General features: G+C 36.4%; 2 protein-coding genes across 4 annotated transcripts; both read right to left on the bottom strand.

The window, feature by feature from the left end:
* Window positions 1–675: 675 nt before the first annotated feature.
* On the bottom strand, window positions 676–2,945 carry LOC104826930 (probable DNA double-strand break repair Rad50 ATPase). Its single transcript, XM_010559904.2, has 4 exons — window positions 2,483–2,945; window positions 1,786–1,896; window positions 1,623–1,703; window positions 676–987 (listed from the first exon to the last, which is right to left on the bottom strand). The coding sequence occupies exons 1-4, from the start codon at window positions 2,735–2,737 to the stop codon at window positions 913–915; spliced, it is 522 nt and encodes a 173-aa protein (XP_010558206.1). The 5' UTR covers window positions 2,738–2,945; the 3' UTR covers window positions 676–912.
* Window positions 2,946–5,997: 3,052 nt separating this feature from the next.
* LOC104826928 (1,4-alpha-glucan-branching enzyme 2-2, chloroplastic/amyloplastic) lies at window positions 5,998–14,345 on the bottom strand. 3 transcript variants are annotated; one of them, XM_010559901.2, is made up of 22 exons: window positions 14,062–14,345; window positions 13,363–13,526; window positions 12,939–13,180; window positions 12,673–12,771; window positions 12,171–12,213; window positions 11,627–11,686; window positions 11,443–11,523; window positions 10,046–10,162; window positions 9,759–9,842; window positions 9,242–9,363; window positions 8,935–9,054; window positions 8,691–8,820; window positions 8,482–8,592; window positions 8,238–8,366; window positions 7,821–7,924; window positions 7,580–7,724; window positions 7,234–7,381; window positions 6,984–7,084; window positions 6,746–6,823; window positions 6,512–6,667; window positions 6,309–6,383; window positions 5,998–6,234 (listed from the first exon to the last, which is right to left on the bottom strand). In XM_010559901.2, the coding sequence occupies exons 1-22, from the start codon at window positions 14,225–14,227 to the stop codon at window positions 6,145–6,147; spliced, it is 2,565 nt and encodes an 854-aa protein (XP_010558203.1). In that variant the 5' UTR covers window positions 14,228–14,345; the 3' UTR covers window positions 5,998–6,144. The 3 variants fall into 3 exon arrangements, with proteins under 3 accessions (XP_010558203.1, XP_010558204.1, XP_010558205.1); XM_010559902.2 differs by having other exon boundaries at window positions 6,023–6,234; window positions 13,363–13,409; XM_010559903.2 differs by having other exon boundaries at window positions 6,023–6,234; window positions 13,363–13,521; window positions 14,062–14,151.
* Between the last annotated feature and the right edge of the window lie 574 nt (window positions 14,346–14,919).

Raw genomic sequence — 14,919 nt, 5'->3', positions numbered from 1 at the left:
CGTAGTGTTACATGTGGACCGTATTTGGAATTTAGTGGCGCATGAATAATGATTGGAGCTGCCACGTAATGAAATAAAAGGTTTGCACCAATGATTATGGGTTTTTTTAAAATTTCTATTCGTCTGCTATCAGAGGAGTAGCCACATCATTCGTCGTCACCCACCTAATAATCACAACGAAATTAATTTATATATTCTAATTTAATTTTAATTCATATTATTACAGGGAGGGGGAGAATTAATAACAGCAGAAAAATTATCCTATCTATTTTTAATTTTCAAGGTTTCTTCAATATGTGGGAAGAGTATATGTGTTCTCAAAATATTTGGTGCGCTATATCGACACAAAGTTTCGAAAGTAAAATTTTCGGAATAAAAAAACGTATACTACTAATTACCGCTAAAATATATAATGAAAGGTCGGGTTTATTTTTCCAAAATTATTTCGTGAGCTATACAAACACCGCCAATTATTCACATTACTATATCATCATCCCTCCAATCTTTGTTTCCCAAAAAAAAAAAATCAAAATGATTATGAACTATAACAAAAACAAAATTTAGAATAAAAATATTAGGAAATTATTAAACGAATGACACTATAAATAGAGATTTTTTTTTTTCTGGAAAAAAGGAAAGGCCGGGAGAGGAGAATGCAGAGTTGCAGAGGTAGCGTTTTAGTTACAAACCTGTCTTTTTTTTTTTTGTCTTAATTCCTAAAACATTATAATTCTCCACAAAAACCTAACAAAAGATAGCGTAAACAACTTAATACACCAAACCTGAAATTAAAAATAACACTCGACTCCATATATATATATAATAAGGTCACATTCTAAATACATCACCCACAAAACCTATTCAAAGTTAAGCATGGAGGATCTTGGCCGTACGTTTTAGGGTTTTGTCAAGTCAGTGTATAGATTCTATGCTCTTGCTTAGCTCGTCCAGCTTCTTCAACCTGTGTCTCTCGCTTTCTCCCACTAGCTGTTCATCCAAAATCCAACCATTTCGAAAATCAAACGTTTAGTCTCTCATAGTCCCTAAACCAAGAGTAGCAGAAGAGCCGGATCCGAAAATACAGAGCTCAAGAAATGCAAACAATGAATTTTTTTTTTTTTTTTTTTGTGTATGATGCAAGTTAAAGACACGATAGCCAATTGGGTCAATCAAGGATCTTGGATTGTTTCGGATATGTAATTCTCAAGAGAGAATTGTCCGGATCGAAGATGAGGCATCTAGCTCAGAGAAACCCATTCCAGAACTACGAAAACAATGTCCCGACACAGTGATCATATAGCGATCCATCTCACTTTGAAAACGAGAAACCGGTTTTAGAAGAAAAGCAACTCAAACTAGTTGAAACCCGAAGCCCATAAGACCACAAGCTTGCCAAAACGACTCAAACGGGTGGCGAGAAAGCAGAGTCAAGGGCAAACAATGGAAAAATCGGGCAAAAGCCCGAGAAGACAGACAGCTAACCAAATTGTTCAAAGAAATTCACCACGGCAAGAGAAATGCGGCACGACCATGCTGAACATGAGGACAGACATACATTCATACAAACACGAGTGACATTCTTTAGTCCCCAAATGCAGATAAAGGAAATTTCGTGAGCTAACCTCCATTAGTTTGGTGATTAGCTGAACCTTCTCCCTGTTCTTTTCGTTGAACACTTCAAGAGCCTCCTTGTACTCTCTTTCCTGCATTTTCGCAAAACACCAACTTAGCTTCCCAATCAGGAACTGCATATGATTTCGGGTTTTGTCCCTTTTCGGAAATTACCTTCTTCTGAACCGTATTTCCCAACGGCTTTAACTCTTTGTTCACGGAATCAATCTTCTTCCGGACCAAAGCAACTTCCTTTCTCATGGGATCAGCCAAAGCTTCAAGTTCCTGAAGCATTCACCCCTTAGTTTCAAGTCACCATCAAAGTACCACTATCGAGAAAATGCTTCTTTACCCCCCCCCCCAAAGGGTAAGACCTTGGATTGGAACCCTAAGATCCTATACTAACTACTATAGGATATATATATATATACTTAAAGCTAGAAATCCGGGCAAGTTGTTTTTTTTCATCACCCAGATAATTTATATGGCAGGATTACGTCCAACTCACTGAGAAACCCTAGATTAAGCTTATTGTCGATGAACATGTATGTAACTCATGAATCTGATACAAAAATCGATTTTTCTCATCTGGGTTTTCAATCTTACGGAATTTGCTCTCTTACAACAGTGGAATTAAAATGAAAATAGTAAAAGTATAGTTGCAAACCACACGAAATAAAATGAAAAATAAAGTCTCGTTCCATGCATTTCTTGTTAGATCTTGAAGTTTTCAACACTTGGGTCCTACAATATTCCCTCCAACCAGATTAAATTGACAAAATCTCATAGACTAATTGCTCAAGAGTACAAGGTTCCCAAAATCAAATTCAAAATTGAAAAGTTTTATGAGGAATTGTGAAATCAAACATACCTCGCGGATCATAGCCAGACGCTTGGTTTCTTCCTCGACGCGGCCGAGCTGAGCCTGAACCCTTTCCCTAATCTCCATCTTCTTCTTCTCGATCTCTTCTTCTTTCGCTCTGAAGGCCGACAACGCAGACTTCGACATTTCCTCGTCTTCCTTCGACATTTGGCTGCTGAAACTCAGACTTCCCGATAACTGCGCCCCCAACTGTCGGCTATGCGGCGGAGCCGCCGCCGGTTGCGACGTCTCTATCGTCTGCATCTTCTTCTCTCTTCGCTCCACAAAAGCAAAAAACCTCCCTCTCTCTCTTTATCTTTCCCTCTCTTTCTCTCTCTCTCTCTCTCTTTTTCTGGGTTCTTCTGCAGAAGAAAATGGGCGACTGAGAACTCTCCTTTTGGACCCAGAGATGATGGATGCTGCGATATGAACACCGAAGATAATTACACAATCTAGAGAAATACTTATAAATTCCCTTTTTTTTTTTTTTTTCTAAAAGTATATTTGAATAAACGGAGAAATAAAAGTTAAAAAACAGAGAGGAGAAGGAAAAGAATAGAAAAAAAGCAGTAGGTGAAATGACCTAACTACCCACCAACCACTGATATAAAGAAGCAAAAAGGATTTTAGATTTATATTTAAAATAAAAAAAGGAAGGAGAATCTGAATTATAGCCGTTAAATCTGGAGACGTGAAATGAGGACCGTTGGATCATTATACCGACAGGGTAAGCCAATCGGGTGGACCGTATAATCCGGAGATACCTCGTCACTCAATACTAAACCGGACCAAAACCGAACCGATTATGCATCGATTTTTTTTTTAAAAAATCATTTCTATCCTCGAAAATTTGAAATGCATTCGGGAAGTGGAGATTATATATATGTACAGATATATTTACAAACAAATATATCGTTCAATTTATACAGATTCACGTTACATAAATATATATACACACACAAATATGAATTTTAAAAACATCAACTTGGACTTTTAATTGATTCTAAACCCATCAAAGGTGTGCATTTTTTTCATTTATGAAATTTATTGATTTAGCCAAACTTCTTATCAATTGTCAAAATTATGGATTTCATATGCATTTTTTATTATTTCGGGGTCAAAAGGGGGGGGGGGGAGGAAGCGTAAATAGGAAGGCAAAAGAGAAGTGGGTCGATAGTATCCAATGGAATTAAAAAAATTATATAATATAAAGTCTAATAGTTACAATTTTTATAAAATAAATCCAAACATAAAAAATAAAGATTCAAAATCTGAAATATAAACACTAGATGATGCCACCCTTCGACTCCAACTGCAAACCTTCGAAGCAAGAATCCTTCCTTTAATTTCTTTATCACTTCTTTTTTTTTGGTGGGTCCTAAACCTTGTCTTTCATTTAGGTCAAATTTAAATTATATTTGTTGATTTATATACGTATAGTGTACGTGTATGTAATAGCGAATAAATTATTATCATTGTTTTTTAATGGATGAAATCTTTACATGATTTTATTCTTTAAAATTATAAATTCAGAATATATATATATATACATAGCTTACCAAATAATTGACAAAAAACCATATAAATAGTTGTGTATGTATTTAATTTCTTACCTTTTTGCTCTTTATTATGCCAAACTTCGTATCCATAAATTTAAATATCAAATGCTTACTATCTACCATTTATATCTGTTAGATTTCTTATCTTAAAATTACTGGTTTTGGTATCGAGATTTTTATCTTTCATCCACGCAGATGTTTTTTTTGTGATTTGATCTTATAGGCGAAGAGTTCATTAGCAAATGTTTTTATATATATATATAAAATGCCCACACAGATTCTCTAACAAATATAGTTGGGATTTATGATTTTTATGCAGAAATAACCATCTGAATTAGTAAACTATAGATTTTATTTCTTTTTTGTCGGATCATTTATATCCCACGATAAAATTTTATTGGCCGTGAGATCATGTACATACCTTCATATATATATATATATATATGAAATGGATATTGAAAGATTAGACAGAGATATTCTAGATTTTATTTATATTTCGATTCAATTATTATTATTTAAAAAATTATATACATTAACTAAATTCAGATTTTATTCACTTTTAACAAATATGTTTATTAGACGATATTAGAAATTCCCATCTAATATGAAAAAAGCCATGAACAGAGGATCATCCTCAATCTCTCTCTCTATATATATATTATATATATAGAGAGAGAGGGTGGCATGTCAATGATATGTATTGACTCATGCCTAATGCATGCGTTGAACACATAGAACGGTTAGTGGGGTCCCCATGATATATATATATATATATATTAAAAACACCAAAAAAACGAGTATATTATATTTATTTGTGTAAATCGTGATGATCATGTTTTCCATGGTAACGATGATCATAACTGCAGGAGTTGATGGATGGAGAGAAGATATCAACTTCGTACCTAATGCCAGCATCCATGCAATCAAATTAAATCCAGTTAATGGTCTGCCATTTGCATTCTCTAATGATAAAATGGGTATGAACGAAAATACAATTATTCTAATTAATCTATCTTTTTCAATATTCTTAGCCAAATTCTAAAGATTTCAAATTATTATTCAAGTCCATGTCAAAATATTCTAAAACTTCAATTTCTTATCTCAAAAGTCGCATAATCGAATATCAAATCTTCTATCTTTGCGAAAGATTTCGACAGCCAAAACACGTTATAATCACTATTAATAATAATAAATAAATAAATCGGTTGTGGGTAGGCATTGGATGTACCAATTTCTGGGCATTAATTCGTCCTGCAGGTAGTCGAATCCATTATTGGAAAATCAACCGTTCCAACGATGTTAGATCAAGAACATGTTTGATGCGAAAGATTATCTTAACATTAGATTCGCATAATATATGGACAGATCATTCATATTTAGAATCAAACACCCGAAATTTTAATATATATATATATATATATATAACACCAGTGGCTATATCTTTAGATGTGTGGGCATAAAAAATGAAAAAAACAGATCAGCAAATTCTATTGAGAAGTCCTAATTTTTGTGTTTGGCAGTTGCGCCTATCCAACTGTCATCCCGGAGTAGATTCTGGTCCCTCACTCCCCTTATCTTCTTCTCCGCCTCTTTATTATTATTATTATTATTATCATTATCATTATCATTATCATTATCTATTTTGGTTCTTGACAAAAAAATTATTTCTTATTAGCTGCCAAAATAATTATATGATATATATATATATATGTGTATATTCAGGGAAGTTTGTCTATTTTTTTTTTGTTTATAAAGAAAAAAGAAAACGAAATGGGAGATGCGTGAAAGAAATTCTAATGTAAAATTCGATTCACGTGAACAACAGAGGCAACCAGCTGTCGGAACGAGTTTGCTCTTTCACTCTAAAAGAGTTCGCACGTGTCTCCACATTTCTCGACAACCTGTTTCTGACTAGTCTTTTTTAAAAAAAAATATATATTATATTATTTTTTTTGTCCATTTGAATCTCTTAAAATTATTTATTGGATTCGCTTATTATTGGGTTATAATAAATAGTTACATTAGGTGACGACAAAACTTATACCCGTTATTCATCTGAATGTGTCAATGCATTTGAAAACCGACGACACTTACTGAACTCCATCCTCATCGCTACTCCTCGTCGTCTAGGGCGTAAACCACGGCGGTTCTGGATGGAGCGTATATCGTGAACGAGCATGGGCGTTCGTCGTGCCGGCCGTCCTGCACCCACATAGCGTTAGGAGAGTAGAGAAATACAACAACTCTTAAAATTTGAATCGTCGAGTAGTGCTTACAGAGGTGAAGTACTCGGCCGAATGATCAAGCCTATTGAAGCCTCCGAAGAGAGGATCGTCAGAGTCCAACGCGATCTGAAAGATAACATTCGAGTTCATGGTTATGATTATTAGCCTGGTGATAACGTAATCTTAGCACGGAACAAAATTGGATGATCTCAATTTTGGTAGGGTCGGAACGAAAAAGAGAAGGAAGTTGGTACCTTGTACTTCCCGGGCTTTGTGCAGCCGATACGATAATCGAAATAGCTGTTACTCCAGTGGAAGTTGAAGACGAATATAAGATTGCCCCTCTCGAAAACAATCATCCGTTCCCCTTCATCTTTACGCGATATATACTGATGCTCTGAAGTCATGAACTGTGCAAAATATCGTCAAGAATATGCTATCTGTTATTCCGATATGGCGTTGGAATAATGTTGCGAGATTTAACTTACACTGTATTTCTCTTCCAGATGGTGCATAGCTTGATCAAATTCTTGCATTCCATGGAATCTGAGATAGTTGGCATCCCCCTATTCCGCAACAGTAACTCGAAATCAACTAACAGCAAAACTGGCAGTACCGAAAAAAAGAACTCATCTCGAAATGTTTGCAGTAACCCGTGATTCCACAACACTAGTTCCCGGCCCAATTAAAAACGGTAACAGCGTATGAACCATGACTGAAACTCACAAGATCAAATCTACGGCGGCATTTATCGTAACTGAAATTATTCCCTGGAATCACGGAGCCATCAGGAAGACGCTGATCACCTCTTGGGAAGTCGATCCACTCTGAAGAAGAAAGCAGGAGGGAATGAGGAATTACGCAGGTTAAATGCAGATATCAATATACAACTTGAATATGATACCAAATAGATGGCGGAAGATGACGAGAGACAACGTCGAAAACGGCGAACAGATTAAGCTTAACTGATATTTACCTGGATGCCCGAATTCGTTACCCATAAAATTCAAATATCCTTCACCGCCTAATCCCATGGTTATAAGCCTAATCATTTTGTGCAATGCTATTCCTCTGTCTATAAGTGGCGTTGTTGGTCCGTCTAGTGCCATAAAATCATACATATCCTGCCAAACAGTATATACACATCAATTCTTGAAAGCTTTATATATTCACATACACGAAGGTAGGGCAACGGAAAAGTGATAACGATTCTCTTTAGCAATAACGGAAAGCAACATAATAAACCGAACAAAAAACACTTGGAAAGGTATAAAATTCAAGATCATATACGTGATGAAGAAGGGGTATAAAGGAGTCTATACCTTGTCCATTAACCAGAATGCAATTGTTTTGTCACCAACAAGGGCTTGGTCGTGACTCTCAGCATAAGAAACACACTTTTCCGACCACCTTCTGTTGGTGAGCGTGTGAATAATATCGCCCATTTTCCAGTCTTCATCCCTTTTCCTTCACAAAACAACAAGAAAGAAAGTAGGTCAGAGTCAAGCACAAACACTATAGCAGATTCAACTTAAAGATCACAGCATGAAACCAGAAACTTACTTCAGAATTTCTATCCACTTATCAGCTATTGCCATGTGTAGACGGTAATCAAATCCGACGCCACCATCTTGGACAGGGATGCAGAATGTTGGCATACCACTTACCTGAAAGAAAACGACATTGTATCAACAAAGATGATGTCTCTATCTGACCATAGATCAAGCAAATCTCTATTGATACAATGTAGTCTCTTTTCAGTATCCATAACAAGTCAATCGTGTAGGATAAGATAAAATTCTACTTTCAACAAAATTCATTTGACATTATTAATTTAAATTCTCAGCATTAGACTCTCTTTCAAGAAAATATGATACATGTCTATTGTAGCTTGGCATGTAACCAGTAGCATAGAGCACGGTACTTAAATGAAAAACCAGTGCGTTGGTGGTTACAAAGAAGATGGTTCATATAACTTACATCTTCACCGATGGTAACCGCTTCAGGGTAGAGCCCATGGATCATATCATTTACCAGCATCAGATAAACCACGGCATCCACATCAGTCGCAAATCCAAAATATTCATTGTAATTGCCAGTAAATCCTACCTATCACAAGCCCAAAAAATGAAACGTCAAATAACTAGAAAATTAAAAGCTGAATAGGAACAGGAAGAGCAAAGTACCCCAAAACTTTTTCATTTACTGTAGAAAGGATAAGTACCCCAAGTCCATGATGAGTATACATCATTGAGGTGACTCCATCAAATCTAAATCCGTCAAACTTGTATTCTTCTAGCCACCACCGTGCATTTGAAAGGAGATACCGCAATACCTAAATAAGATAAGGTAGAAAACTGTAATCAGCCACGATGCTCAAGAGGGTTGCTTCTTCACGATATTCTGATTATGATTCGTGGGGAAATTACGTACCTCCCAGCTCCCATAATTGAAAAGACGAGAATCCCACATCCAATGGTTGCCCCGAGCTCCGGAGTGGAAGTAATGAGCATCAGTTCCATCAAACATGTTCAGTCCATCCAATGTATTTTTCGACGCATGGCTAGGAAGTTTAAAACATAAGCATATGAAAACGAATTCAAAGAACTGTTGGATTGATTTTTCCATGACCAAAATGGTGACTCTTATGGTTATCTTTAATGAAAAGTCTCGGTACCTGTGAACAATATCCATCAGAACAAGCAGGCCTAACTCATGAGCTCTATCTATCAGCGATTTAAGATCCTCAGGGGTCCCAGAACGGCTGCTAGGAGCGAAAAAGTTTGTGACATGGTACCTGTAACATGTAATAGATACTGTTATGCTCTTCAGGCAGGAAAAAAAGAATTCAGATCCCCAAAAAAATTAGCTGCTTGAAGAGGTAGATAGCGTCATAGAGAAAAAGCGGATTCTCCGTCAATCAGAAGGATCAACAATACAAGTCCCATGGATCCTGCTAGAGAGCAATCAGATAAGAACAATACCCAAAGCTGGCATAATATGAGTGTTCTTGTATAGCCATAATTTGGACGGCATTGTAGCCAAGCCTTTTGATCCGAGGAAGTACATCATCTCTAAAATTAGCATATGTATTTATAATTGGTTCCTGCATCCCAAGTAGAGCAGCATCATTACCATGAGATGGAAAAAAATCCAGAAAATGAAAAAAAATGTACAGAAAACATCATATCAGTGAATAATGTGAGTCGTCATCATATGGACATATTTGTCTATTATCACTTTTGCATACAGAATTTTTACCTTAGGTTGGAGTTTAAGTGATATCTGATATCTAAAAAAAAACAGTTTGTTAAAAAAAAAGAAATGCTCCAGAATGCTGAGGACACGTGTAGGTCAGAGTGATCAGCAATTTAAATGAGATCTCAAGAACGCCCAATCTAACAAATTTGGATTAGCAGGGCATTATACTTTTGATATCAAGGAGCTGGAAGAAGTCCAGGAAGCAACTTTGTAATGATAAAACACGAAGAAGGTGCATACCGTGCTACTCATGCCAACATGTGATTCGTAAATTCTCAGTGATTTAGGTCTCCTTGGTTGAGGATGTTTGAACACATACTTTTCCTGAAAAAAATTTAGTGCCGTAAGCCCCTGAAGGAGGCTGAAAGGAAGACTGAATTATCTGATGACATCATAGAAACACCAACAATAAACCATTTCCAACATGTAAACGTGTACACTGAATTTTGTTTCATTCATTGTTCATATACTAAAGAGCAATCTATCACTCAAAATTTTGTTTAAACAAGAAACACACAGAATTTTACCTCTTCTGGTGGATCATAGTATATGCCATTGTATGGGATTTCACCAGGAGGTTGCACTGAAAACTTGATCCAAGCAGGGATTGAGTCTTTGATACCAGATGGAGTATCCAGGCGAATCTACAGAGACATGTATCAGAAATCACTTTATTATCCTTATTCCTTACATATGACACCCAAAACACGCACACACACAAAGAAAAACAGAACACTGTATACACACCACAGTTTTATGAAATGCATATGCATGAGGTGTAGACTCCATGAACATTCAAAGAGGGTAGACTCATTATCACTCTTTCTATCAAACTATAACAGTGATTGTTGCAAGGCACTGCAGCCACTAAACTTTGAGAGTTACTGCTAAATCCTTAGCTCCATTTCTGGATCTGATGCTGGAAATACGACAGATGTCTTCAGACATGCATCAAGGACAGATGCATGAGGGGCTCCACTCCTAACCCTAACTGCGTCATGCTCTGCGAAGACTTCTGCTATCACGGCCCAGGGTTCGTTTCTTGGTTTTGGATTTTTCATTTTTTTTATAAAAAAATTGTGTATATATGAATGTATATACTTGTTATATATGTGTGTGTATATATGTGCATACTCAATGCATGTATTTGTGCATATATGTATATACTTAGATATATGCGTGTGAATAGAAACTGTTTTTTTTTTTTTGACGACGGCAGCAAGGACGAACAAAATTGGAGGATGAATGCTTCTATTCTGTGTTATGAAAATGTATGATGAGACTAATAGGGAAAAAAATCCCATGTATTTACATTTTCAATAAAAAAATCCCATGCGTGTGACTATATTATTGAAAATGTAAATACATGGGATTTTTTTCCCTATTAGTCTCATCATACATTTTCATAACACAGAATAGAAGCATTCATCCTCCAATTTTGTTCGTCATTGCTGCCATTCCTCTGCCGTCGTCAAAAAAAGAAAAAAACAGTTTCTAGTCACACGCATATATCTAAGTATATACATATATGCACAAATACATGCATTGAGTATGCACATATATACACGCACACATATATAACAAGTAACAAGTATATACATTCATATATACACAATTTTTTTATAAAAAAAATGAAAAATCCAAAACCAAGAAACGAACCCTGGGCCGTGATAGCAGAAGTCTTCGCAGAGCATGATACAGTTAGGGTTAGGAGTGGAGCCCCTCATGCATCTGTCCTTGACGCATGTCTGAAGACATCTGTCGTATTTAGCATCACATCATCTCCTTCTGTGCATATTGTAGAAGTTAATATCGATTGGTTTACAACAAAGCTATTTTAGTGATACCATCTGTTAAGAAAGTAACAAGTAACTGTGGATCATAGCAACAAATGAGTAAATGGAGGAAGAGTCATGTCGGTTACCTTTATACGTGAGCCATGAGGAATTGCAGGTGAACCATCAGTGTTGTTAGGCAAAAAAATCTCCCAGACACCAAATTCATTCTGTAATAAATTTTATGGAATAATCATCAAGCAAGCTTCACCATTATTGCATATAAATTTAATCAAGAGTAAAGAATTTAAGCAAATAGTCTGCACAACATACCCGAGCCATGACATCTGCATTAGGATTCCAGTTGTTAAAGTCTCCAATAAGTGATGCAGACTGAAATAAACATGATATATGTTTCAGAAGAACCAACCGCCCTAATAGTATAACATGCAAAATATAAGATAGAGCGAAATATCCAAGAAATACAAGATTGCATGGAGTATAGCAACTCCATGACTATAACATGCAAAGATGTTTTAGGGGATTTGGTTTTGATCGAGCAAACAAATTATAGGTGTTGCAGTCAAGAAAGATGAAATGGGAATTATCACCATTTAACCACGTTCTCCTCTTTTCATTTTGAAGTAACATTGTCATATCACTCCTTAGCAAATTGTAACATATAATTATCACCAAACAATGATGGAAGGAAAACACAGAACCAATAATTTCTTTTGCAGGAACAAATACGAAGCAAGGAGTCCATCTACGAGGCCTTATATTGTCCAGAAATATAGGGAACATTTATGAATGAAGATCCCAGCACATTATAGCATAAGTAAACATAGATTTTTCAAGCAGGAACTGAGAAACAGACCTTAGCTCCTGGCGCCCACTCTCGGTATGTTATGCCAGTATCACTGAAACAGAAAGAAAAACATATAAACTTGACTCTACTCCAAAATTATTGGGAGAGACAGAGGAAAATGATAATTCAGTGGCCATGCAGTTTTGTCTTTTACACATAGATGTTTACTGCTAGTATCAAGGGTGTCCAAATTTATTCTTCACATGATCATTAGTTGCTAAACCACAAGGATAGAAGCTCAAAGCATGAGGAATCCTGTAACATTTTACATGCAACTATCTGATCGCATAACTTTTGAAAACTTACTTGAGCATCTTTTTTGGCCATGATAAAAGGATATTAAAATGACAGAAACTTAGCTTTGACCTTGCTATTTCAAGCAGATAAAAATGGAAAAGTGATGAACAGATCTATTACCTTTTAGTTAGAAAGAAAGTTGTTAATACATTTCAAATTCTAAAAAATCAATGACCTATACAAGTAGCAACAGCTGCAGAGAGCAAAAGGTTACCTGCGCTGAAATCCTAGCTTTTCATAGCCCCGGGAGAACATCTCCAGACCACCCTCATACTTGTCTATTTCCTCACGCAATCTTCGGTACTGTCCATAACTGCAGCAAAAAACAGTACTTATAATTATAAGGAATTCAAAACAACTAATAGCAATACCTAGCCTTACGACAAATTTCAAAATCAAATGTAAAAGGCACGTCTATTCTCGGGAAAGGGTAGTACAACTGCAGACAAAACTTAAAGCAAGTAGGATAGAACACTTTACCGGTAATCAAGATGTTCTCTGTGACTCCTCAGCATGGGGTCTATCTCATATATTCTCAGCCCATCACCAGGCGGTGGAATCACTTTTGGTTTCATCTCCCTCTCCTTGATAATAACTGTCTCGCCGAGGGGAACTCTGACCGCCTCAGTGTGAGCTTCGTTGTTGTCCTCTGTACTCAAAGCATAAACAGACTCTCTGACCGGCTCATTGTCTTCCGTCATTTGAGCATTCGGGTCCAGAATCTAAAAATTCCCATTAGCACAGAAAGGTAAAGTGAAAAATATCAGTATCTCTCATATATATATACACAAGCATTTGATATATAACATCCGCACGAGAAGCCAGACAGATCAACTGATGGACATCTTCAACAACTGGGCTCAGTAAATCAGACTCATAGATTTATGAGCAGAAATAAACATACATTAAGCTGAGTATCGTCTGAAGAACTGGTCGGAGCTTCAAGTTGACCTGTCACCAACACAGAACCGTCGTTTGGGTTGCCTGGTACTAGAACTTTATCAGATGCAGTAACAGCTAATGAAGGAGAATCAAAATCCTTAGACGGTTTCCCAGCAAAGATCTTCCCTACAGACATGGATCAAGTAAGTGTATTCGCACAACTATACATTAAAAGATATATCTCCCAATATAATGTATAATAACATTGCATTTGGACGATCAAGAATTTCACTTTACAAGCTTTTCGATCAATTCAGCAACAGTAAATCTTGCAGCCAAAGCAAGCAGTACTTGGGTATTGCTTGAACTACTCCCGTACCACGTTTTGATTCCAGACAAATTTTAAAGTTGATACCCTTCTGTCTTGAGAGGATGATCTATTTAATATATTATTAAATTGGGTATAACAAAAAGAAAGACATACAAATTCCGATCAAAACTCAATTTATTCAAATCTAAAAGATTCAAGAATACTCGTGAAATCTAAGTAATTTACTAACTGTAGCACATGAAGTTAGTTCAGACTCGCATTTTCCAAAATCAATTTAGAAACCGGAATCCATCCCAAGTTTCAACAAAACGATAATTTCGAGACAGAGATCAGAAATCACAGAGAAACAGGGAGAGAGAGAGAGAGAGAGAGAGAGAGAGAGAGGTGTACGAGAGAGATTATGCTTCTTCAGGAAGAAAGAAGCGCTGGAGGTTCTGAGACCGGTGGTGAATCGAACAGAGGATGAAGAAGACGAAGACGAAGACGACGCCAGCGACGGAGCGAGAGAAAACCGCGAGACAACACCCGTAGACGACATTCCTTGAGCCACCACCATCACCGGATTCGCTTCTTGCCGGAGAGCTCCGATAGAGAGAGAAGCAACGCAACCCGAAAAAACTGGAAGAGAGAGAGTTCTTGAAACCAGAGAGATCCAAGAAGAAAGATCGCACTGGCGAAAATATCTTATGAAAAAATCAAATTAGCGGCCGTTTTAGAGAGCGGGGCCCACGCCCGATCGCTTCCTCATCGTCCATTTCTTTTTGGGCTTTTCTTGAATTTCTAAATAATAATAATAATTTGTTTTGTTTAATTCAACGGTCCAAATGGACACCCACTTGGCCTTGTGAACAAAATAAATATAAAGGTTGGAGATGATAGGGAGTAGTAATTAAAGAAATAAATTATTATTCAACCAAAAAAATTAAGTAAGAAATTAATTTGATCCTCAAACTTTCCGATTAAATTATTAATTATATAAAACTTAACCATATACAAAAATCCAATTAGGGCCGTTGAGTTGTTGGGCCGACAGAACATTTCAGGTGTATCCTGACTCCGGCCCAGATTTGTCCAGCTATCAAAGCCCATTTGTACTGAACTATGACCAAATTCGATATAAAATCAAACGGTTCGTAGATTTCCTTAATTTAAAAAATTCAAATTTGAATGGCAGTTTTATTTTCAGAACAATTTTTAACATCCCACGAGAGAGATCACCTTCAGACACGCACAACAAACATTATTAGA

The sequence above is a fragment of the Tarenaya hassleriana genome, unplaced genomic scaffold, assembly GCF_000463585.1.
Source record: "Tarenaya hassleriana unplaced genomic scaffold, ASM46358v1 Cleome5, whole genome shotgun sequence".
Taxonomy (NCBI): domain Eukaryota; kingdom Viridiplantae; phylum Streptophyta; class Magnoliopsida; order Brassicales; family Cleomaceae; genus Tarenaya; species Tarenaya hassleriana.
The sequence above is the reverse complement of the archived record's forward strand: the minus strand, read 5'-3'. Positions and strand labels throughout refer to the sequence as shown.